This window comes from Cyanistes caeruleus, chromosome 9, assembly GCF_971803275.1.
Source record: "Cyanistes caeruleus chromosome 9, bCyaCae1.hap1.1, whole genome shotgun sequence".
NCBI classification, from domain to species: Eukaryota; Metazoa; Chordata; class Aves; order Passeriformes; family Paridae; genus Cyanistes; species Cyanistes caeruleus.
The window spans coordinates 8,683,654-8,709,462 of record NC_141709.1 but is presented as its reverse complement, the minus strand read 5'-3'; the positions used below and the strand labels follow the sequence as shown (position 1 = coordinate 8,709,462).

Here is a 25,809-nt window from a genome sequence, read left to right as displayed (position 1 = left end):
AATAGTAAGTGAAAAACAAGTGATGCACAACACCATCACCACCTGCTGACCGATGCCAGAGCCCCTTCCTGAACCCAGACTGCCCCTCCCAGATAACTCTCCCAGTTTACAGACTGGATGTGACATCCCATGGGCTGCAGTATCCCTTTGGCCAGTTTGGGTCACCTGTCTCAGCTATGCTCCCTGCCAGTTTCCTTTGTGAACCCCCTGAGTGGCAGAGCAGGAGACAAGGAAAAAAAGTCCTTGACTTAGGATAAGTACAACTTAGCAAAAACTGATTTATCAACACCATTCTCATTCCGAACCCAAAACACAACACTGCAACAGCTACTGAGAAGAAATTAACTCCATCCCAGCTGAATCCAGGACAAGGATCTTTCTGAGCAAAAATTCTGTGTTCCTGCCCAGCCCCAAATATGAGGAAATGTAAGTCTTCCTCAAAAATACTACTTTTTACCAAATTAATAACAATTAATAACAAATCAAATTAAGTACCATTTTATGCTGATGAGAAGTTACTTCTTTATCTGCAGTAGAACAAACATAAGCATCTCTCTTCTGCTGGAGCTTTTCCAGGTAAGACTTGCATGTGGCTGACTGCAAATTGGAATTCGCTACCTAAAGCAGAAGCAAACACCAGAGAAGTAAAGTCCCCATCCACAGGAGTTTCAGAGGCTCCACTTTCATTACCATTAGACCATTAGAACCACTGATAAAAACTGGTTAAAAATCCCTGGTACTCAGAGGAGAAGCTGAAAACAGTAATTCACAAAAGCAATGCTTCACGTTGTTTGCTGCACCACACAAAAATGCTGGTGAATTCAGATGTATACACTCAATGTGCTGCAAGGCCATAGCGTGCCAGCACAGTGTCAGCACTATTAAAAATAAGCTTTTCAGCAGATAGTGACTGCTGAAAATAGCAGATAGATAGAAAACAGGTTTTAAATCAACATAAAAATAATGTAATATTTGTCCACTATGAATTCAGCCAAAATCTCCTCAAAGGTAGAAAAAAGAAAATTATTATAACGAATTTAAGCAAAGTTCTGATGTTTCTGTTTGTACCTCTGATTTGATTTGCTGTCGTAACCTCCTCAAAGACTGATGGACCTTCCTCATAAAGGCTCGACTCAGAGAGAGAGAAGCAAACCTTTTTTGAGACTGCTTGAACAGTTCTGTAGCCTTTAAGAGTGTCAGAAACAAAAGACAGAACAAGATAATTTTTCACTTTTTAAAACTGAAGTGATAGACCTTGCCATTTTTACTAATTTTTTCCATCATGTAATTGCCAAACAGAACAGATTTACAGTTCTAATCTGAAAGCAGGCTGACTGCAAATCCCATCAAATATGTCAACAGAAAACATAATTTGAAATAATGTAATTCTGCATACCTGCTCCAAGCAGCTCGATTTTATTTGCTCCACATCTGTTTTGATTGAACTTTCAAAGGAGTCAATTTCTTTACTTTCTTTCTGAAGACACTTGCTGAAAAACTTTACCTCCTCAGAAGAAAAGTTACCGACCTCTGAAAATAATCTGAAAGCAAACATAAAAACAATTGGCTGTGAGTCATCTTTTTCCCCAAGACTGTTTCAGCTCAACAGCCCTGAAACATATATATCAACACAAATGTGATGAAAACAGCATAATAATTGTGGTTTAACAAGATGCATTTATTTTTTTAAATGGGAAACTAGATGAATAACAAAATAAAATTTACTTTGACTCTTCTGCCTATGCAACAAACGCTGATTCCCAGAACTCAGTCACCATTTATAAACAACACTTCTACGAAATCTATATACCTGCAACTTTTGAGAAAATCCACATTTGAATCCCTTAATTTTCCTAATGCTTCCTCCAAGTGCTGCTGGTAACTTCTCACAGTAACCCTGATGGACTCCAGGTGGTTCTGGAGCTCTGATTCCAGATTGTTGCTGGAAGAAGCTGACCTAACAGCAAATAATAAAAGATAAGGAAAGATGTCTGAAAAGGAACACAACACAATGATTCAACAACTGCTGGCTGTAAAGACATGAGCAAATCTGGGGACTCAGAAGTGATTTATGACTCTCAAAGCAGCTCCCCAAGTTGGGATGGTTTGGATGAACCCATGGAAGGTATCAGCAACAGCTGATACTATTGCATCTTTTTCTTCAAAAACAATTAGTCAGCTGCTCTTACAGTGCATGTTCAGTAAACTGGATAAAATCTAAACCAATGAAACATCTTTTCTACTTAAAGACTGTCAGATGAAAATTTCCAGGTGTTCAGTCCTGATTTTAATTTCTTCAGGGCAAGAGAATGAAATTCTTTACATGTTTTCAAGTTTTATCAAGTAGTCTTCATTGAAGAGCAATAACATATGAAAGAACAGGTTCAGAATGCAAACCATAAACACCTCAGACAGAAATCAGGAGTATTTAACTAGGGAGATTCACAGCAACAGCAGTGGCACACTTACTGCTCAGTCACAGGAGCGTGGAGCAACTCAAACTCCAAGTGACTGACTCGGGAATTGAAGTGTGTGTTGAGGTTATTTAGCTGGTCTGAGAATCTGAGGAATTCAGCTCTCTCCTTTTCCAGGCCTTCTGCCAGTACTGCACAGTGGCGCTCAAGATGCTCTTTGTGAAGTGACAGTTCCTCTGAGAAGAAAGGAAGTTTACAACAGGAACATTATTCCCTGTTTACTGTGAACTATCACTATGCCCAGTCAACCTGTGACCAGCAGCAGCAGCAGCAAAATAAAACAAAGCCATACCTCATAGTAGCTGAAATATACAAATTAAATACATTCCATTTGGTTTCTTTGACTTTTCTCCTGTGTAAGACACAGATCCTTAACAGCTCCTAATCCATTCAAACCACATGTGTCTCTTGTCTGCTCCAAGCATTCTTTTTCCTTTATTTTTGGTCATTGCTGACATCTCCATTTATCTCTCTGTTCTCAGTCTCGTAACAAAACCAATGGCCATATTTTTTAATGGAAAATCATCCACTTTTCCTAGTTTTGTGAGGGAAGGAAAAAAATCAGTTTTAGTCTCTCTTCCAGAATGATAGCTGGATAAATCAAGAGCCAGGCAACCACCTGAAGAAAGCTGCCAGAAGAAGCACCTGTCCTCTTTGCAGAAAAAGGGAAATTGAAAAATTATTTGCCTGCTCTCCAAAAGCAGAATTTTTTTGCTTATGTGTTAAAGACCAAGAAACCTGTCTAAAATCCCTTTTTCTCACCACAAAAACTTGACACTTCCTATGCAAAAAGAGTTTTAGTTAGACGATGCTCTGTAGCTGCTCAATGATATTTCACAGAGTTAAATCCTCCCTCTCATATTTTCAGAAGCTTGGCCCTGACATTTTGGCTCTCCCAACTTGCTAATTTCTTTTCCTGCAATACTTTTAAAATATTTTTTGTACAGCACAGACTCTTGTTAAATAATTTCAGGGTGGATGAGAATTCACAAACATTGACAATAGAATGTTCAGTATCTTCTGCAATCCAGTTGTTAATCAAGGCACTACTGTCTATTTTTCCAAAAATAACACAGCACAAACCAGGAAGAGCTATAGAAAAGAAATATCATTTTAAAAATATGTAAGTAACATAATATACTGGGAATTCTTGACAGCCAACTGCTTTCTATTGTCTTCTACTACTAAGTCAACTAGTGCTGAAACAGATTTTGGCCCACTTAGGACCATCATGTTAGGAACACATGTGATGCTCAGAATACAAAAAAAAAGTCAATACCAGCTCAAACATTGTAGATTTTTGTCTGTATATCCTCCTGCTTTCCTTGATGCAACTTAAGATGCAGCAGAAGTTTTGAATTCAGCTCCTCTTTCTTGGCAGCTACAAAGACATAGGAGTTTGACAAGGATTCTGCAAACCATTTCTCCAAGTGCTCAAAAAAGCAGAGGCGAATCCTATGGTTGAAAAAGAAATATTATGGTGAGGAACAGCAAATAATAAGTAAGAATTTATTAAATACATAATTTCTAAGAATTTAACTTCTGGCTATAGGAAGGTATGGTTTCAGTACCATTTGCATAATACTGGTAGAATTTTTGAGCTAGCTGCATGCTACTGAGTACCAGGCATTTTACCTTCAAGGCTTTGCAGGGAATTTGGGCAAATTACTTGTCTCACTAGATAATTTTCCTTAAATGATGAATATTCTGTAAAGGTAAATGTTTTTATGGTACTTTGACAGCCATGGATACAAAGCAATATAAACATTTTCTCGTATTTGTATGAATTTCAAAAGTGGATTAATGTAATAATTGTACAATCAATTTTATAATTAAATAGCTAACAATATAAATATCTAATTATACAACACTAATTAGATAACTTTTCCTCTGTAGTCTAATGTTTCTTCTAAGCAGCTGAAATTTGTGTGTTACATAAAGGGAAAGAACAGAATTTGTTTTCTACTTACCTTTCCTTCAGCTTGACAAACATGGCTTCTGTGAGAAGTACATATTTCAGATACATAGGAAGGGATTCTTCTTTTTCAAAACTCGTAAGGTAACTCTCTGTGATGTCAGTCTTTCCTGCCTCTTCAACTCCAAGAACAGTAAAAGTGTTTCCACTAGCAGTGGAGAAAATCTCCGTGGCAATTTCAGCACTTTCTGCCTCGCTGCTCTTGGATGCTGACTGGGAAACAGTGGGAAATTATCACGTTACTTTTAAAGGTATCAGCATAGAATTAACAGCGCACCAGCTAGTCTAGGAATCCTAAGGATATTTAGAATAATGTCCTCATTCTTAATTTGGACATTTACACAGTGCTTGCAATATTTATATATTTATATATTTATATATTTATATATTTATATATTTATATAAAAATATATAAATATATTTATATATAAATAAAAATATATATTTATATATTTGTATATTTATATATTTATTTATATATATGCCAGCAAGACATAGGCAGAGTCAACAATGTTTGAAAACGTTTTCGTTATGGTATTAATTCATGGAAACTGAAAAACTAATACGTAGGTACAAATACTTAGCTTAAATCATTCACTACAGGCTGAGAACACTGTGATGAAAGACAGATTAGAAAAAAAATTATGAAAAATTATCAAAAAGAATGGTTGTGAACTGTTTTATACACTCCATTTTCCCATAAAAGGATCTAGAGCCCTGGGTGCTTTGTATACAAACTAAGCAAAAAAGGACTTTCTATTCATTCTCAGCAGAAAGACTTCCTATTCCTCCTTATTTTGGTCAAGACTGCCTTCACTTTCAAATGTATTCTCTTGCTCACTTACCTGCATAATGCTTAGTCCCTGTTCTGCATGCTCATTTTCTTCACTTTTATGAGGAACACTCTCCTCATCTTCTTCTTCCTCTGTTTCTGCAATTTCCTGTGCCAAGATCACCTGTTTCTCCGTTAAGTTTGTTTCTCCAGCTGATTTTTGACAACTGTCCCTATCTTCTGGCACCAGTTGAGAGAGGCCATTGTCCTGCTCTGCTCTGGGCTGGGATGTCCTTGCTTCGAGCCCTGGGGGTAATTTTGGATGCCACAATGTTAGAAAGACCTAAAGCTGCTAGAGAAGTCCAAAGGAGGGACACAGAGATAGTGAAGGCTCTGGAGTGGAAACCATACAAGTGGCTGAGGGCATTTGGCTCAGCTGGAGAGAGGAGACTGAGGTCACACCTCACTGGGGGCTGCAGCTCCTCTCGAAGGCAATAGAGGGGCAACTTTAATTTCTGCTCTGTGTGACCAGGGACAGGACCCAAGGGAATGCCTGGAGCTGTGCCAGGGGAGGATTAGACTAGGTACTAGGAAAAGGTTCTTCCCTCAGTGGGTGGTAGGCACTGAACAGGCTGCCCAGGGAATGGGCACAGCCCCAAGGCTGCCAGAGCTCCAGAAACATTTGGACAATGCTCTCAGGGATGCACACGTTGGGATTGTTGGGATGTCTGTGCAAAGCCAAGAGCTGGACTTTCATGATCCCTGTAATTCCCTTCCAACTCAGGATACTCTGATTTTCCTCTCCTTGCACAATGCTCTCAGCTTGCTGCTCCACTGTTTGTTCAGCTTCTGAAGCCTCAACTAGTTACTTACAATTAAAGCAGACTTCTACTGGTTACAGTCCAAAGAAATAGAAATTGAAAAACAAGTAAGCAGAAATACCTGTTTGGACTGTTGAGGTATTATTTTGATCTTGAACTGTGGAGTCTATCGTGCCTTGCAAGTTCTAAAACCAAAACAACAACAAAAAATACCTGCCACACTGTTTTAAAATATGGATTTGCTTCTAAGAAACCCATATTCCTTCTCAAAATGTTTCTATTTCAGTAAGATATGATAGTCTTGAATAGATCACTTACTATCTAAAGAACCTGTAACACTCAAATAGATTATTTTAAGTCTATTACCTTGTAGTTCTTTGTTCAAAAGGCAAATGGATTTGCTAAAATGCCGTTTGTAACAAGGACAGAGTTAAAAGCGGGACTGAGAAATGTTTTGTTTTCCCTCTGCTATCTCTACCAAAAGCACTTTATTCAATGGCTGAAATAATATATATAATATATTTAATAATATATTTATATAATCTGAATAATTATTATATATAATAATTTATATAATCTGGATTTTAAAGGTAAATTTTCTCTAAAGTGAAAAATGAATACACTAATAAGGTTCTAAACCAGTAGATATTTTCTTTTTACCTGTTTGGAGATTTCCTTCACACTAAAATGCTGGCTGATGGATATACTATAAGAAATCAATTCCCACAAAATAGCTTTTGGGTAAGCCATTACTTCATCCATTACAATTTGCTTGAGTGTCTCATTCCTGTCCAATTTAAGGTCACTGTTGAAGAGACTCAAGTATGTATAGAAATAAAATTCAGTATGATTACAGTGCCTCTAAATCTAAATCTGACCTTCTGATCAGTCTCATAAAACCTTTAGGCTAAATGTTGCGATTGACCTGTTTACACTGAATACAATCACATCCTGGCTTGTTAGAGATTAGTTCATTACAAATAAATAAATGCACAAAAGTTAAGAAATATTTATAGTAAAGCCTTTTACATCCTTCCTTTTGGATGGGGAACCATACAAACACTGCTTACATAAAAGATGTTAAAATATTGTCTTCCATGTTAGTTCTGCACTGTGCTCAGCTGCGACTGAGCCTTTCTGGTTCATCTTCTTTTTACTTGAAAATAAAGCTACATCTTGATTCAAGAAAAATCAATGTTCACACTTGTTTTCATTTACATTTGCATTTGCTTTGTCTCCTAAACAAAGATAATTATGGGGAATTTATGTATATGTTCAGATAGGTTACATTCCATTTCTGCAATCTGGACTTGTATTTTCACTTGGTCTGTTACCTCTGACTTTCTTTTAACTGCTCAAATGAGTGTGGTTTTTGAATGATAGCAGTCTCCCTTTGTCCCATTCCTAAACGGTGGGTATTATTTGCCTTAACCTTGTTCAATATGTACATTATTTTATATTCTTACACGAAGTAAAAAGCAGTCTTTTCCCATACCTTCACACAATAGCATAAACAAGACCTAAGTAGTACAACCAGCGTTAAAATATGCTTTACTTTTTAAGTTTACAATACAAAATTCATACCTAGTTCTAATTTGATCTAAAGAGGAAAGGGCTTTCTCCAAATATTCCTTCAGCTCTTCTTCACAGCTTGCCATCTTCATTTTTTCCAAACTTGTATCCAGATTATCTTTCATCATCTAAGGCCACATGAAAAAGCTAGTAATAATGGTTTAGTAGATACTAAAATCTCCATTACTATTTAGGATTCAAGTAAGTTAATTATGTACATATATTCTACACCAATAAGGGAAGCTACCTTAGCAAAACTCATCACCCATGAAGATCTGCCTAGATAATGAACACCTCTGACATTGCTATCCCAAGCTGGCTGTTGTAACTATGAGAACTTTGCATCCAACCAGACTCTATACCTGCACAACATCCCATAATAGCAACTTGCAGCCACTTTATACAGAAAGCAGCAGTGATCCTTAACACTGTTGCCCTATCAAGAAGAAGACAGGACTGTCCATTCAGTGTGAATCAAGGAGTTAGCAAAAATGCACTTGACTGAATGAAACTGAAAAGTAGAAATTCCAATACAAAAGTCAGATATTATGTTCTTAATTTTATAGCAGCTATTTTGAATTCCAGAGGGTTCTTTGCATTAAGAAGTCCTTTCTTTACAGCACACCCTTGTTTTTATGTTTATACCTGAATTATGTTATCCTGTTCCTATCTGCATTCATCTACTTTCTTCTGAAGTACATCTTCCTGCTGGGACAGTTGGAGCTGATGGACATCCCAGAGAGCCATGGCATCCTGAACATAGTTGTACAAGCCTTCACAATGCTGCTCATGCCATTTAGCCATCTCCTTAAAATCACTCTAAAGAAAAACATTCAAGTGAACAAGTTCTTTTTAAACTGCTGGAAGGTGAAATGAATGAGTAAGAGGATATGTAACGTGATAAAAGGCTGCCTGGAATTACATGACTGGTATTCAACATGGTGTCTTCTATTTGGGGAGTTAAAAAAAAATGAAAAATCCAAGTAAACTGGGTAAGAATGTGGATTTTTGTTGTACAAGCTGAGAGTATCAAAACTTCTGTTTATTCTGGCATCATAAAGCACCAAATCACATTCTACAATTTATCACATTAGGAACAACTGCCCAGTCATTTTTATATACAGAATCACAAAAGATCAGATTGGAAGACATTTGGGAGATCATTTAAATATATTCCTCTGTCATAAGGCAGACTGGGTGGGCCATACGTCATTCATCTCTATCATATGCATTTCAGATATAAATTATAATAAAAACACAATATATTTATATTACAAATAATAAACACAATAATTATGAATTCTTTCACTGGAAGCTTTTCCACACCAAACTTTGCTTCTTTGTAGTGCTTAGTCACACTGTGGACCTCTTTCTAATGTGACATCAATAGCCTACAATGCAGAAGGCATTGCAGGTGGGAGCACAGGAAGAAAGGACTAATCCCAAGGAGTGATAAAAATAAATGTAATAGACGCACATTCATGTGCTCCAGCTGTTCTTCAAACCTATGTTTTAGTTTCTCAGTCATCTGGAGCATGTTGGAATGCACAATTTCAACAGCTTCTACTGTGCAAATATCCAACAGGGTCATCTAAGTGAAAAGAATAGCCAATTATTCACATGCATATAAGAAATACTGCATGGCTTTCAGAGAAGATGGCTAAACTTAGTGTTTATTTGCTTGTAATGGACAGAGGGAAGATTCAACCTCCTAGAGCCCACATTCCGTTAGTAAACAAAACAATTCAGTTGGATATAAAGGGAGAAACTGAGGCAGAGAGGTGGAATTTCTTTGCCAAGATAAGATGGATTTAGCACAAAGGCTGAGGGTCCTTGCATCCTCCAGGTAAATGCAGGACAGCACCCCCTTCATTACTGGCATTTGTTACAGCTTTTACACATTTCAAGTACCTTTTGAACAGAGTAAGAGGTTAAAAACTTGTTATCTCAATGTTTGGCGGATCCTCAAACATATTTTACTGTAATGACATATCGTACCATCACTTCCACACCCAAAGCTGACACTCACCTTGCAGACCTGCACTTTTTCCTGACATTTGTCCTGGACCAGCTCATACTGGATGCACATTTTCTCCATGCACTCCACATTAGGTGTGTCTGAATGATATGGAACAGACCACAGTCAACATTCCTGTACTTCACAGTGCAGTGTGAAAAGGAAACATGACAGCAGCCCTGTGCTGAATCTCAGCACAGGGACAGATGCCAGCAGTGTCTGCACACCACTGTGACACCACCAACCAATCAAAAGAGACACCTTAATACACAGCTGTTTCTAATTATGCTTCAAAGTAGCAAGTTATTTACAATTGCTACCAACCTCCATGCTACCATACAGGCTACAAAGCTCACTGTGCTCTGCAGCAAGAGAAGGCAGACACAGAGGGAAGGCATACTACAGGACTTGGAGAAAGGAATTATCTGCAATATGTCCCCTCTTCTTCTCTGAGAGTTAAAAAGGAGGATTTTTTTAGGATTGAGAACTGATCCATGTCAAAATTAACCTTCTATTTCCCCCAGATTAATTCTAACAAGCCAGTTTCTGCTAGATCTCACCATGACTAAGTGTTTGCACTGGCCAAAGGAAAGTGATGTCACAGGCAGCTTCTTTGGGTCTTACTAGTAGCCAGCTCAAAGCAACAGAGAACGTAAGTGGGAACATATAGAATAAAGAATTGAGCAAACATGCACTTTCACAGCAACTGTCTGCCTCATTGTTGCCTGGGGAAAAAGAAAGGATTGCTTGAATTCCAAACTGGTTTTATGATTTCTCAACTTACCAATACTCCTGTTTAAATTCTCCAGAGTTCTGTACCATTCATTTATTATGTCAGATTGTGTATGTTTTGGAGGCAACAAGGTGCTATCAAAGTAGGAAACAAGAGTCAGGTATCTTAAAATACAAATCAGTCGGCACTTAAAATATAAAATTATGAATCAGAGTATCCATACTACTGTGCATTATTTTATTTAAAGCCATTTTAAAACATTTACCATGGCCTTATTGTTAATGAGCTTGTGAACATCAGCTGCCAAGAAGAAAGAAATTTCTTCCAGTTTCAAGGTATACTTGGTCAGTACATCTGCTATCTGTGCAATAAAATAATAATGAAAATCAACAACAAAAAGTGTAACTCAAATATCAATTTTCAAAATAAAAAACTACAGGAATGAGACAATTTTTCCATTAAAATCAATTTAAATAATTAATCAATTAAAGAAATTAAAATGAATTTAAGTTAATTGGATGACAAAGACTGAGAAGTAAATTTAAAAATATTACTCTTAGCTATCTTAATGACTGATTTTTTCATTAATTCATAAAAATAGTAATGAAAACATTCCACTTTGCTACTACTCAGCTGATTTCTATTTAATTGTGATAATTGAGTGCTCTGCAGACAGGCTGCAATATGAATTTAAAAATCAAACCAGCTTCCCTTCAAATATCTGAAGGGAATCCACCAGTGCCTGTTTTAAGTGAACACAGAATTAAAGCAAATGTGTTCATCTCTGCCATTTGTTGCAACTAATCCAACAGAAAGGTTACTGGTGATACTCTCAGACTTACTCACCATACCTGAATTACAAAGAGAGGAGGAACAGGCACTGATGGAACAGTTTTTCTTTGCCTACAAGGACAGTGCAGCAAGCTCTTCCAGAGTCTATCCATTTTTTTATCCAAACGTTTCCTATGATGTCCAATGACTTTGACAGGTTAGGCTGGATACTACAAAACTGCAACACATTTGCTACTGACACCCAGCCAACACAAACTAAAATCAAGCTAGCTCATGTCTATGCTCCTTCTCAGCTGCAGAATAGCTATGTTCCCCAAAAAAATAACAGACCAGATGAAAGTTTGACCTACACAAGTCTCCAGGAAAATAAAAGCAGCTCACATATTCCTTGCACCTGTAGTATCCGTAATCATGAAAGAAAGAAACACCTTAAAACTAGGAAAAAAGTAGCTTTTCCTGATTATGTGGGTGTAAAATGAGTGAAAATAAATGAGTTTATTAGTGAAAAGAAAGCAATCACCACATAACAGAACTACTGGCAGGCCTCTGACTCCTGTGGAAACAAGCTACTCCTGCTCTGCATCCAGCATGGTATCAGCAAATAACAATCTTATGCTTAAGCAACAGTTATTGAGACTGCAGCTCACTTTAACAGCTCGACTCCTTTCAATCTCCTTTAGGGATTCGTCCACTGCCCTAATCCACTTTTTTCTGTTGGAGGATTCTTCATGGATCATATTCCACAGTTCTTCCAAACCCTGCAATAAAAATCTACTCTCAATCTCACTGAAAAGTGAATATATATAAGAAAAAAATAAAAAAGGAAAAAACCCAATAATTTAGGACTTCAGTGAACCATAAGAAGACATTACATAGAGCAGGTACAAGTAACTGAAGTTGAGCCAATGCTCTGAGCTGCCTTACTTCAAATGAGAAACCTTCCAAAGCCATGTCAGATGCAATCTTTTCAAACAGAAGTTTACTCTTTTCATCTGATTTCATCACTTTAAGCTGAAGGAATTCCTGAATCTTCAAAACAGAGGCTTCCATCTCCTAAAACGGTAGGTCAGTGTAATCATTTCAATATTGGGCCTTGACCTTAGAAGAGCACTCAAGACTCTGCATTAAAAGATCCTGCTTTACCCTGCCAATGCCGTCCAGCTCCTGCTGCATTTCGGTCACTGCTCGATCGTGACGCTTTGGCCGCCGTTCTGCCAGGTACTTCCATGTACCACTGCCTGCTTCCTCAGGAACTGCAGAGAAAGAAATGAGGATTCTATAGCCTGGAACTGTTGCTGCAGAATATGGGATGCGTGAACAATAAATCCCTCAATCTACACTGTAACTGCTGTAGTCTGTGGAGTTCTCACAGTGTGCAACATCTTTCCTTGGGAAGTGCAGTCGTAGCAAATGGAGGTAAAAATACAAAATACTAGAGTGTATTTTAAAATTTCCTTTATTAACTTCTGTTTTTCAGAAGGATAATAACATGGAACTATTAGCTCAGCTATGATGTAAAAAAATTGCAACATTTCAGGAATGAGATTTGATTACATCAAAACTGGAATTTATAATGCTAAACATGACCTGTGATTGACAATTTCACAACTGCTTTTTTTTCCTATTAGAAGACTCTTCATCTTCAAAATCATCAAATCATCAAAACTTTGAAACAAAAATTTGAAGATGAGGCCTCTTAAGCTTCAAATCATCAAAATTTGTCAGGCCATTTCTGAGCCTGATTTTTGTTGCCTTGCAAGAGAAAAGAGTTCCAATGTGGATGTAACCAAACTGTGTATTCTACTCCCCTCTACCTCATTTTGTGATGAGCTGTTAATGATAGATCATTTTCAGTGCATACCTGACCCCCCAGGATACAAGCTGGATGTTAAAATGAGAAGAGGCAGAAAACTGCAGGGTGAGATAGTGTTTCTTTATCTTTCCTTCAGCTGGGGAAGCAGCAGCACCACCCATCCAGTGAGGGTCATGTCTGCCAATGGGCCATAATGAACTGAATATATACTAGCAGAATGGGCAGCTGATCAAGGACTCCAAAAATATTCTAGATTCAAGGGATTCCATCATTCCATTGTGAACCTCCCTGCCCTGGGGGATGTACCACCTGAACCCCATGGATATAATCTGGGCAGTTGGGCACTTGGGACACCACCACCACCACTGGACATCCAGAGGAGGACCCAAACTTTCACAAGACCACTGCTTCTGGCAGGACTGCAACCACTGCAACCCTGACCACAAGGGTGCCAGGCTGTACTCTTTGTGGTTTTAAATGTTTTTCTGTATCATTGCATTTACTGTAATCTTTCTATTCAATTGTAACTCCAAAATCTCTCACAAGGTATTTGTGTGGGGTTAATTTCTCCTGCTGATTTTCTTTCAAACCAGCACAATTTTATACCTTGTTCAGCTAAAACTGTTACATGTACCATGTCTCCTGTGAATGCAAATTAAAATAGATGACATTAAGAGAAACCAGTTTTACCAACTACATCAGGCAGGCCTCTGACTTTCTCAGCTGAACTTGCATCTACATTTCCCAATGCTTCTGAAAAAGGTAAAGGTTGTCTGAAACAGAAAGTGAATAAAGCTTCAATTTGTACTATTAATGCACCAGAAGAGGGACTAACATAATAGTATAATTCACTTTAATTGGCAAAATGTAACATTAAAGTGATCCTAAGTATCATCCCAACTTTAAAGAATATAATTTAAAGAATCAATGTTGCTTCTTCTGAGACAAATTGAAGCCTGGATGGTAGATCCCAGCTTAAAATCTATTAAGATGGCATTAAAGCAATACATGTTAGATTTAGAATGTGTAAACTACAGAGACATACAGAACAGTTCTAACAGGTAAAAAACTGTGAACTCTTTAGGAGACACCAGCAAGAAACGTGGAAATAGCCTTTATCTGCCCAAGTGCTTTTCCCAACAGCTTGGGCACTGGGTTTTTCCTTGGGGTCAGTGAGAATCCCTGTATCATTATTCAGCAGCTGGCTTAGGATAAAAAAGAATGGTTGTATTATCTTCATTCTTGTTCGTCACATTATCTTACAGCATCATCATGTAAGCCATTTACTTGGAAATATAGCCTAAAAAATATGTTTCAGACTGGGTATATATCTAGATTGCTATGAGCAAAGACAACTTCTTTTTAAAAGGAAAGCCATACAATATGCCTTCTATTGCAAATATTGGTCTGTTAGCCTGCACTTCAATGGGCAGCAAGCAGTTCATTATACTAAATTTACACTTGGCAAGGAGACAGTCTATTACAAGTCGTTAGTTCTATGACCAAGAATTCAGTAGTTCCTAATTCCCACTGAAAATCTGTCCATTTCATCCCTCTAGTTATGAACATATCATTGGGGTTTTATGCTTCTGTTCTTTACCTGTCTGACTGTGGCTTTTTTGTGAAGTCACTGATGGGTGTTTCACCAACACATTTCTGCTGATTACATGGTAATGGCATGGCATCAGCAGACATTTCTGAATGCCTATTTAAAGTGTACTTTTTACTCTTCTTAGAGAATCTTGTCCTTTTTCCTTCATCCAAAAGGTGGGCTAAGTGAGCCTTTAAAGAAACATAATCTCAACAATTAGAATTCCTTCAAACCTACTGAATGGAGAACAGCGACAAAATAATTAATAAAAACAGCAGGGCAAAGACAGCAGAAGAGAAAAGTAAAATAATGAACCCTACACACCACATGCATAACCACTTTCATCTAAGGCTATCTTCAAAATGAGAAAAAAAAAAAAAAGGATAATCTTTTGCTTAGAGAGGAAAAGTGGAGTAACTGGATTGTGCTGCCTTGCTTACAGTTACCAAAGTTAACAGCAGAGTTAAAAATGCCTGTATTTGGCTAATTATGCCTCTAAACGTTTTACTACTCTGTTGTGATTCTGCCTTTAGTTAATATAACCTGATAGACAACAAAGAGATGGGAACACATGTAGTTTCACTGGAGAGCATATGCTGGAGATAACACATCCATTTTTTCCTAAAACAAACCAAAACCACAAATGACCTGAAAATGTTGAAAATGACCTGGGATCATTTCAACAGCCAGCAAACTGAGTAACACAACAAACTCCTTTGGCTCTTACTCAATCCTCTGCTTTTTTTTACCTGGGCCTTGAAGATCTGTTTACAGATCTCTCTGTGAACATGTCACACGCGTCCTATTGAGAACACATGGCTCATCGCAGCTGACTGGCCGCGCCTGCTTCCAGAACTGGCAACTACAAGCTGGGAGCCAAGAGGAGATACAACACTTCACTTGGAAAAGGGCCTTCCTTGAATCCCAGAATCCCAGAATGGTTTGGGCTGGAAAGGACCCTAAAGATAGATCATCTTACAACTGCCTGGCATGGGCAGGACACCTTGCACTATCCCCCGCTGCTCCAAGCCCTATCCAGCCTGGCCTTGGACACTCCCAGGGATGGGGCAGCCACAGCCTTTCTGAACAATCTGTGCCAGGGCCTCAGCACCCACACAGGGAAGAATTCCTTTCCAAGCTCCCATCCATCCCCACCCTTTGGCAGTTTGAAGCCATTCCCACTTGTCCTGCCACTCCGGGCCCGTTTCCAAAGACCCTCTCCAGCTCTCTTGGAGCCTCTGTAGGCACTGCAAGGGACTTTAAGGTCTCCCTGGAGCCTTCTCTTCTCCAGACTGAACACCCCCAGCTCTCTCAGCTTCTCCTAAAGCAAAGGAGCACCAGCCTTCACAGCAGCTTCGTAGCCTCCCGGAGACTTCTAACGGTGAAACTCCACGCCTACCGCTCCCCTGCCAGGCCCCACGGGTGTCGCTCCGGGTGTCGCTCCGGGTGTCGCTCCCGGGTGTCGCTCCCGGGTGTCGCTCCGGGTGTCGCTCCCGGGTGTCGCTCCCGGGTCTCTCTCCGCCCCCCAGGGGCCCTCAGGCGGTCCCGCTCGGACGCGCTCGCGCCGAGCCCGCGCGTGCCGTTGTCAGACCAACGGGGGCGGGGCCCGCCTCATCCACAGCGCCCCCCGGCGGCCGCTGCCGGCAGTACCCGGCCGGCCATCCCGGCCCGCTCACCCGGGACCTGAGCTCCGGAACCGGGGAACGCAGCCCCCGGTTTGTGTTCGTCTCTGCACAAGGCGGACCAGACTTCCCACGACCGGACCTTTCAGCTCAGCACGGCAATGAGAACACACCTCCGCTTAGGGGAAGGAACTTCTAAGGTCTTCCCCATACATTTTCTCTGAATACCCAAGTCGTTGCCATTCCTGAGGCTAGACTAACGCCTTTTTTTGCCTTACGGCTAAGAAATACCATTGCTCTGATCTACAGGTAAAGGCGCAGAAACTGGAAAACATATTCTTGTCTGGATTTCAGCCCATTTCTTAAAATACTTGGAAGACAAGATAATGGCGCTCTGTGCTATGTCCCACCACGCCACGTCCCTGTTCCCCGTCTGCAGCTGAGCCAGTCTGCAGCGCCCCAGGGAGGCACCCAGGGTCCCGCGGTGCGAGCTCTGTGCTGCTCAGCAGCGGAGTGTGGCTCTGAGGAGAAACATCATCACACGCTGTGCTGTCCCGTCCTGTCCCGTCCTCGCATCAAGAGTTCTGGCGGCCCCTCCACCGACGTCCCCATGGAGGCAGCTGTGGCTGGCCAGAAGACCCCCGGCATGTCCACGGGACGGCTTTCCTCATGGATACCGCAGAGGCTGCTCCCCGTTCCAGGCGTTTGCGCCCGCCCACGTCCCAGGACACACGGCCAGGAGTCGGTCGCCCTCCGGCTTCCGAGCACGCCCCCAAACCAGCGGCAGCGTTGTGCACCCTGGAAGGGTGCGAGCACCCAGGGCTGCAACCCCAACGCCGGGCAGCACCACCCTGCTCGCCGGCCTCTGGCCATCACCTGTCCCGAGCACTGCCCGCGCCCTCCCGGACCCGCCCGGAGAGGCGGCGCCGCGACCGCCACACACCGCTCGGAGCAGCTCGGCGTCACTCGATTACTCTCGGCGTCACTCGGCATCACTCGATTACTCTCGGCGTCACTCGGCATCACTCGATTACTCTCGGCGTCACTCGGCTGGACTCGGCGTCATTCGGCTGGACTCGGTGCCACTCGGACCGCCGCCCCGGCCCGGGGCTCTCCCACGGCCGGCACGGCCTCGGCCCCCCCCCATCCCCCCGCCGTGTGCGAGTTGTTTGCATCGGTGGAAAAGGGTCCGTTTTAATGACAGCATCTTGAAGTTCTGTAAGTGTGAAGCTGGGAAGCTCTGGAGCCTTTGTGGTGGTTTAGCCGAAGTGGCGGCTCTGCCGCAGGGGTGTTCCTGTCCGTGGTACCGCTGGCGGGCGGGACAGGGGAAGGAGCGGCCTGAGGGGGCTGCGAGCAGGGCTGTGGGAGGGAGCAGTAGTGGGGAAGGCTCGGAGCCGGCAAGGTCGCCAAAGCACAGGAAGCAGTAGATTGTGCTCTGATGAGGACGATGTTTGACAAGTAAAGAGGGTGATCTAGAGGTGAAAAAAGGCTTTCCCGGATGGTGTTGCTGGAGCAATCAGCTCATCACGTCTGCTGCTCATACATAGAGGTCACAGGCAAGTGCTTTTGCGAGTGGGCAAAATCCTGACCAGGTGACTCAAGGAACTCTGGAGCACTTCGTTTCAAGGGACTGAGAGCTGTGGAGAAAGTGGGCTGCCTGTATTTCAGAGTAGTGTTTCAAGCCAGGTGCTTATAGACTGTGTCTTGCTAAAGGATTGTTCTGCAGAGCGCAAACTCGGTCTGAAAGTTTATGATTTATTGCTGTCTTAGCCTCTGACAAATAATCAATAATGATAGTGTTAATAGGCATTAATCAAGAGCCCCAAAGCAGTGGTTCAGCATAATCTGGCTCCCTGAGCTAAGTCAGGGGAGGTTTAGGCTAGATATCAGGAAAAGCTTTTTTCCCTGCAGGGTGGTTGAGCGCTGGAACAGACTTCCCCAGGGAATTGGTCACAGCACCAAGCCTATCTGAGTTCAAGAGATATTTGGACAATGCTGAGCCCATGTGATTGTATTATTGGGCTGTCATGTGCCAGGCCAGGAGCTGGACTGGATGATCCTGGTGGGTTCCTTCCAACTCAGTGGTTCCATAATAAACCTCCACAGGTGCAACTTGAGGCAATTTCCTCTTGTCTGTTACTTGTTACCTGAGAGAAGAGTCCAGTCATCACCTGGCCACACCCTCCTGTTGTGCAGAGCCAGAAGTCCTCCCTGAGCCTCCTTTTCTCCAGACTGAGCACCTCCAGCTCCCTCAGCTGCTCCTTCTCCAGCTCCTTCCCTAGATCTGTTGCCTTTTGTGGACACACTCCAGTCCCTCAATGTCTTTTTTTGTGATCAGGATCCCACAAATAACCGGAGGATTCGAGGTTTGGCCTAAGCAGTGCCCAGAACAGGGGGACAGTCGGTGCCCTGATCCTACTGGCCACACTATGTCTGGTAGAGGCCAGGCTGCCCTTGACCCTCTCGCATACCTGGGCACCGTGCTGGCTCATGTTCAGCTGCAGTAGTGATTTCTCTCTCCACTCCAAAGCAGCAGTTCAGTAATTCTTTTGTTACCAGACAAGGTGTAGCAGAAGATGAACACAAAGCAAAGGGGAATCAGGTCTTTTCCAGGATGCAGAACAATCTTAAGTGGAGAATAAGGCTTAGAGGAAGCTGTCACAAAGAATGATTTCATTTCAATACCACAGCCCTTTCACTAGTCCAATATGCAAGAAAGAAGAGAAACCAGGGAGCCTGATAATCATTCCTGGTCTCTAGCTCTCTGCTGATTCCTCTGAGGCAGGACTCATCAGCAGACAGCGATTGCACCCTCTGGTGCCTCCTCTGCACTGTGTGAGCAGTGCACAGCAGCTCTGGGAGGGAAGCTTCACTGCAGAGAGCTTGTGCTTTTTGGCTTTTCACCTTTACGAAATGGTGCTTTGGGTCCTTGAACTGAAACACGCAGGACACTCCTCTGCTGAGGAAGAAGCAGCTGCTAAATCTCTTTTTGTGCCCAGCAGGTGAGGAATTACCACGGAATAATTGACGCCACAGATCTTTCAGCTGTAGCTTGCTGTTCCTCTGCAGACTTCTCCCGTGGTAAGATGACTACGGTGACGTTCTGGCAGGCGGTGATCGCTCCCTCAGGTGTGAATTCCCAGGCAAGTGATCCCTGAGGTGTGAATTCCCAGCGGGCGATGCCGCGGGGCCAATTCCAGCGGCGATCCCTCGGGCTCACGGTGAAGTCCCACGAGCAGCAGCAGCAGCAGCAGGGCCGGAGGCGCTCCAAGCGCTCTGCGGTACAAGGGGGACACCGGGCGGTCGCTGCCGGCACACACCGGGTCCTGCCCGCTCCTTGCATTTCCTGTCCTGTGATGAAAGGATGGGAAAAATCTCTGATCTTCCACGGACAATGGAAGGCACCGCTCCTTTGGAGAAGGAAAAGTACTTAATGCAGAATTACTATTTAAGCCTTGTAGCACACTTGCTCAGAAGTTTTAGAAACAGTTCCATTTTACAGCCACATAAACAGAGCAGGTATTTAGAAGGTGTGTTCAAAGTCCTGCAAACAAAGAACCATCTCCTGATCACACTGCCTTTGCAGTCTACAAATGGGAATGCACAACATGAGAAGCAAGAAGGTCTGTGCTGAAATCCATGTGTAGGGAAGGACAGCAGCAGTGTGCCAGTGCTTGCTTTTTCAGGAGAGTGCAAAGGGTGCAATGGCAAAGGCAGTTTCCTGTGCCTTGGGACTCAGTATTGCTGCAGCACTGGGGAGTGAGTGCCAGCTGTGAATTCTGAGTGCTGGGCTTTCATCCTTGGCATGAGAACTGCTCTTTATTTTTTTTTCCCCCTGTATTCATTCAAAATGGCTTCTGTCAACATTTGTCTATATATTGACTTTTATTTGCAGGGGCACTTGAGAGTCTGGCTGCGATGAGGACCCTAAATTTTAGAAGAGCAAACTTTCAGTTCTTTAAGGAAGTAGTGGAAAGGATGCCTTGGAAACTGTCCTCAGGGATAATGGAGCTGAACAGAGCTGGCACCTATTTGAAGACATTCTTCTTAGAGAACAAGGGCTCACAATTGCCACTTGTAAGAAGTCAAAGAAGGAATGCAGGAGACCAGCTTGGCAGTGTAAGGATCTCCTTGTTTAAAATGCAAGAAAATAATATGCATACAACATATGTAATGCAAAGTGGTTTTTGAAAGAAAGTTAAAGCAAGAGGGTTATTGAAAGTTAATATATGTGATGCAAGAAGGTCATATGCAGGCAATATGTAGTGGCACACATCATGGGAAAGATAGAGAGATAACACATTGGTGTGGGAGGATGAGATCAGTATAGCTAAGGTTCAGCTGAAGCTGCATTTGGAAAAGCCTTTAAAAATAATAATAAGGGCACCTAGAGGTACTTCAGTGGGAAAAGAAAGATAAAAAGAAACCTCCCCTATTTCCCCCCTACCCCCACAAGCCAGACAGGACTAGTGACAACAGACAAGGAGGAGGCTGAGGTACTCAACAATTGTTGGTCTCAATTTTTACTGCCAGTCACTATTCCCACATCTCTCAGGTTATTGGGCTGGCAGACTTAATTCCAGCCCCTTGTAGCAGAAGGTCAGGTTTAAAACCACCTGAGGAACCTGAGCATGCACAAGGCCATGGGACCCACCCAGATGCATGGCAGGTCCCTGAGAGAACTGGGAGCTGTAGCTGCTCAGATGTTCCCTCCATCATATTTGAGAAATCAAGGCAGCCAGCTGAAGTCTCCATGGATTGTGTTGTACTAACACAGAAGCCATTTGACTCCAATACTCTTGATCTTTTTTGTAAATCTTAAAGTTCTGAGTAAATTTCTGCAAAGGATGTCCAATGCAAAGTTTCAAAATGGAATCTTTGTTATTTGTTTTCATATTGATCTTGGATATTTCCATTTTTTGCACTCCTATATTTTCTAAACATTTGTAGTGATTGAAAAGAAAACTGAAAGGAGTGACTATGTTCTTTCCAGTGGTATAAATGTGTGGCCAAGACTAATATTTTTTAAGACAAATATATTTTTGCTATGTCTATACACATGTGCTTACCTGTGTTTAGTTTATGTGTCCAGGCTTTGGCAATGGGGGAGCCACAGGGCTGGCCTGTGAGAATAGCCCAGGTTCTGTCCTGTCCCACCTGCTTCCAGCTGGCTCCACTTCAGGATGTCCTCCCAGCAGAGAGAAGAGGCTGGGAAAGCAGCCTTTAGAAATGTGACTTTTTGTTTGTTTTGATTTTTTTTTAAGTTAATAAAAACCTTCAACCTGATTTTTTAGGTTTTTTTTAATTTCTGCCTGTTTGTTTGGGTTTTTTTCATTATTTGTTTGGGGTTTTTGTGTCTGTGTTTGTTTTGTTACAGTTTTGTAGAATTCTTTAAGCAAGATTGATTTGAAAGCTGAGCAGTCCTGTACTGTATTCTCCTGGATTCACCTGAGACTCTTCCTAGGCAGCTCCCTGATCCTGTTTGCACTGCGTCACACATCATTCTCCTGAAGAAACTGTCTGCTCATGGCTTGGATAGGTTCATTGTTTGCTGGTGATAAACTGGGTGATGGCAGGGCCCAGAGTGGTGGGAAGTGGAGTTCATCCAGCTGATCCCCAAGGCTCAGTCTTGGGCCCAGTCCTGTTTAGTATCTTTATCAGTGATCTGGACAAGGGGATTGAGTGCACCCTCAGTAATTCACAGATGATGCCAAGTTGGGTGGGAGTGTTTTTCTCTTCTGGAGGACAGCAGGCACAGAGGCTCTCTCTAACTACAGTTCTACACAGTCCCAGTAGGTGCCCCTGTGCTTACCCTTTCATCTGTCCATCCAGGTCAATCTGTAACCTCTACACCAGCAGCCTTTATTCATCATGATCAACAGGTCTGGACATGGAGACCAGTTTGTCACTATTCAATGTCAGTCTTGGCTGTGGGCACATGCTACTTCTGCTTTATAAGTGTGACAAATTTTTAATGCTCCAAAGAGTTTTGCTATGTACTGTGCATCATGCAGGTTTGGAAAGAAAAATTTTCCCAGGCCAGGAAATAGATATAAAATAAGAGGAGATGTAAACTATTTACTTTTGTGAGTTTTTACTCTTTGTCCTTCTTTCCCAGCTTTATAAATGTCCATTAAATACCTCATAAAATGTTATCATGACATAGCCACTTCTGTAAGGAATTAGATAATCCTGATGCTTTACAAGACACTTGATTTGGCCCAGGTAGAATGCTGTTCACAATCATTTGTCAGCTGTCACTACAAACACCTTTTGTACTGGTGGTTTGTGGGTGCTTGGGTTTTGTTTTTTTTGGAAAGGACTTTGCTAATTGCACAGAACAGATGGATTTCAATTTATTCTTTCTATGAGTTTACTGACTTTAATTAAATTTTCTCAGTAAAAGGCATTGATAGAATGTATTATAATAGAACTTTGTAAGCTTTCTTATTCATGAAAATTTCAGTTACTGAAGTTTTAAGCAAAGAAGTGTACATTATCTACTTTGTCATATTGCTAAACTCTATAAGAAAAACATAATATGTAATTGAAGTTGCACCTTCTTTTCTGGAATGAGTAATAAAAGTATTTAATTTGGTAATAATGTACCAAACCAATATACTTCTGAAACAAGTATCAATGGAAATAAAAGATATATTAAAAAAATTACCAGAGTTTTACTGTTTTCTAACGTGTTAGCAAATAGGACTTTTTTGCATTTTCTTTTCTTTTAGTTTGTGAACAAGAATGAAAAGGAAGGCTGTGTCTCAGCAGTTTTCCAATAGCTTAAGGAAGAAAACTTCACAACCACCCTGGGCAACCTGTGCCAGTGTGTGGTAATTCTCAAAATAAAAAAGTGTTTCCTGGAGATTAGAGGGGATCTCCTGTATTTCAGTTTGTGACCGCTCACTCCGGTCATGTCACTGGGCCCACTGAGAAGAGCCTGGCTCCCTCTTCTTTGTGCCCTCCCTTCTGGTATTTATAGACATGGATAAGATCACCCTAAGCCTTCTCTTCTCCAGGCTCAATAGTTCCATCTTTCTCCATCTTTCCTCACGGCAGAGTTGCTCCAGTCCCTCCATCATCATCTTCACAGCCCTTCACTGCATTCTTCTGAGCTGAGGAGCCGCAAACTGGAGCCAGCACTAGAGGTGCTCCCCAGTGCTAAGCAGAGGAGAAGGATCCCCTCCCTTGGCCTGCTGGCTGCACTCTCAACACAACTCAGGATCCCTTTGCTCTTCTCTGCCAGAAGGGTGCATATTTTGGCTTGTGTTGATCTTGGTGCTCTCCAGGACGTGCCAAGCCTTTCCTGACCATCTGCTTTCCAGCCCAGCTAGGAGGCCTGCAGCATGCTCTGGTGCCTGCCTGGTAGTGTTCCTCTCCAGAAACAGGACTTGGGGGTTCCCCTTCTTGAACTTGGTGATGTTCCTGTCAGCCCATTTCTCAGGCTTTTCGAGGTTCCTCTGGATGGCCACATGACCTTCTGGCATGTCTTTGTAGATCCTTTCCCTCTATTCAGTGCTGGTGAGGCCTCAGCTGGGCTCCCAAGCTGGATAATGAACAAGTGGGATATGAAGCTACTGGAAAGAGTTCAACAAAACATCACTAAGATGATGACATTTTAGTTCTCACTGTTTTTCATGCTCTTAAATTATTTCAGAATATCTGTCTTTTATTTTAGCACCTAGTTTAATCTTCTTTTTGATTCTGTCTGCCATAGAATACTTGAAGTTTCTCCTGTACCTAACATGAAATTGAAAAATAGTTTTATCATGAACAAAATGACTCAACTACTATGGTTTCAATGGAATCAGGATCAGAGTAATATAATTTTTTTTTTAACAACTAAATTAACTGACAGTAAATGAAGAAGGAGTGGCTGAGGTCACTTGGTTTGTTCATCCTGGAGCAGAGGAGACTGAGAGCAGACCTTGTCGGCAGCTGCAGCTCCTTCCAAGGGGCAGCAGAGGGGCAGCTCTGGTCTCTGCTCCTTCTGACCAGGGACAGGAGAGCCAAGGGCACTGCTGGAGCTGTGTCAGGGGAGGATTAGGCTGGGTATCAGGGAAAGGATTTTTCCCCAGAGGGTGGTCAGGCACAGAACAAGCTCCCCAGGGAATGGGCACAGCCTTAAGGCTGCCAGAGCTTCAGGAGCATTTGAACAATGCTCCCAGGGATGCACAGGGTAGGATTGTTGGGGTGTCTGTGCAGGGTCACGAGTTGGACTGGATGAATCTGGTGGGGGCTCCTGCCATTTCAGGATATTCTGTGTTTCTGTGACTGTATCAGTTATAATTTCAGGATCAACATCAAAATGTTCTATCACCACGTAAGCTGGATGCTGGCACCTCCTGGCACCTCCTGGTGGTCCAGTGGCTCAGATGTTCTTTCTGTCCTGGGCAGGGATAGCGAAGTTGTTTGGGTGACATCTGTCAGTGTTGCACCAGGTACTGAATATTCTATTTTACCCACACCAAGAAGCTTGCTGTAAGCCAATCATGCCTTATAAAGTGCTATCAAGTATGACTCTCAACTTTTAAAATTAATGACCTGACTGAATGTTGCTGATGGAAATACGGCAATCATTCTGAAGAAATACAAGCTCAGTGGTGCAAGGCAAAGGAAAGGGGAGCTTCAAGTGCATTTATCAGCACCCAGTATGTTTGGAGCTAAAAAAACCCTAAAGCCCCCATTCAGCAAACCCTCAATTTTTACAGCCCCATTATGTAATGACATTTAAGCAAGTTATGTAACTGAATGAAACATTTATTAAGTTCCCTCTTAACTATCAGTGAAAATGCTATTAATTCTTTCCTGTATATCATGCATATAGGCATACATCATAATACATAAACTTCACATGTTATCTCTTCCAAGTTTAGGAGTGATGTATCCCAACAAATAGGAAGTCAGGCAGAAATGCAAGGAGGCATGCATGGATGAAAAATGAACTCCCAGACAAAGCCAAACACAAACAGGAAGCCTGCAGAGGATGGAAGCAAGGACAGCCTGGGAGGAATACAGGGGGATTGTCCAAGCAGCCAGGGATTGTCTTGGGAAAGCTTAAGCCCTAATAGAACTAAACTTGGCCAGAGACATCAAGGTCAACATTGGGACTTGGACCAACCTGCTCTGCTGGAAGTGTCCCTGCCCATTGACTCGATCTCCTCGAGTGTGGCCCGGCTAGCTCAGTGATGAGGTTTCTCTTCACTCGAGTTTCGAGCCAGCATATGTTTGTGGGGTTCACTGATTTTCTTCAAGAATTCAAGTCTATAGAGCGAGTAAAGGAATCAGGGGGGGACTCTCTCTCTGGTTTGCATGCCACAGTTTATTTCTGTGAAGGGGAATCCAAAGGACGAGAGACAAAGGATTTGGGTCTGGGGGGTCTCTTTTAACAGGGTTTCTCGGAGGGAGGGAACATCAGAGAAAGAACCAATTATTTTTCTCAGTTAGTACATCTTACAAACTTTCTACAAATCAAGGTCACACACACCGAGAGAAGAAATAACAGACACCAACTTCTTCAAATGCCCACAAAGGTGTAGGAGTATTCTCCACAGAGGGGCAGAGGGAGGGAGAGGGGGCGGGCTTGGTTTCCTGGCAACACAGGGGGGAAAGAAAGGGAAGGCA

General features: G+C 42.1%; 2 protein-coding genes and 1 pseudogene across 3 annotated transcripts in view; 2 read left to right on the top strand and 1 right to left on the bottom strand.

The window, feature by feature from the left end:
* The window catches only part of LOC111944288 (coiled-coil domain-containing protein 180-like), a 29,464-nt pseudogene extending 14,043 nt beyond the window's left edge, over positions 1-15,421 (bottom strand). Inside the window, exons 1-20 of the transcript XR_015273799.1 lie at positions 14,570-15,421; positions 13,660-13,742; positions 12,300-12,409; positions 12,081-12,209; positions 11,804-11,914; positions 10,608-10,725; positions 9,644-9,732; positions 9,092-9,205; positions 8,260-8,433; positions 7,627-7,742; positions 6,703-6,829; positions 6,164-6,227; positions 5,295-5,527; positions 4,445-4,662; positions 3,754-3,929; positions 2,470-2,650; positions 1,811-1,957; positions 1,397-1,541; positions 1,069-1,185; positions 496-618 (exon numbers count right to left, since the gene is read on the bottom strand). The product of XR_015273799.1 is annotated as a coiled-coil domain-containing protein 180-like (transcript). The remainder of the gene's footprint in view (positions 1-495; positions 619-1,068; positions 1,186-1,396; positions 1,542-1,810; positions 1,958-2,469; positions 2,651-3,753; positions 3,930-4,444; positions 4,663-5,294; positions 5,528-6,163; positions 6,228-6,702; positions 6,830-7,626; positions 7,743-8,259; positions 8,434-9,091; positions 9,206-9,643; positions 9,733-10,607; positions 10,726-11,803; positions 11,915-12,080; positions 12,210-12,299; positions 12,410-13,659; positions 13,743-14,569) is intronic.
* The window catches only part of BRINP3 (BMP/retinoic acid inducible neural specific 3), a 662,162-nt gene that overhangs the window by 62,933 nt on the left and 573,420 nt on the right, over positions 1-25,809 (top strand). The gene's annotated exons all lie outside the window — the stretch shown is intronic.
* On the top strand, positions 14,801-21,468 carry LOC147651495 (uncharacterized). Its single transcript, XM_086841922.1, has 4 exons — positions 14,801-14,861; positions 16,627-17,400; positions 19,185-19,325; positions 20,078-21,468. Exons 1-3 carry the CDS (start codon positions 14,801-14,803, stop codon positions 19,208-19,210), a joined length of 861 nt encoding a protein of 286 aa, XP_086698048.1. The 3' UTR covers positions 19,211-19,325; positions 20,078-21,468.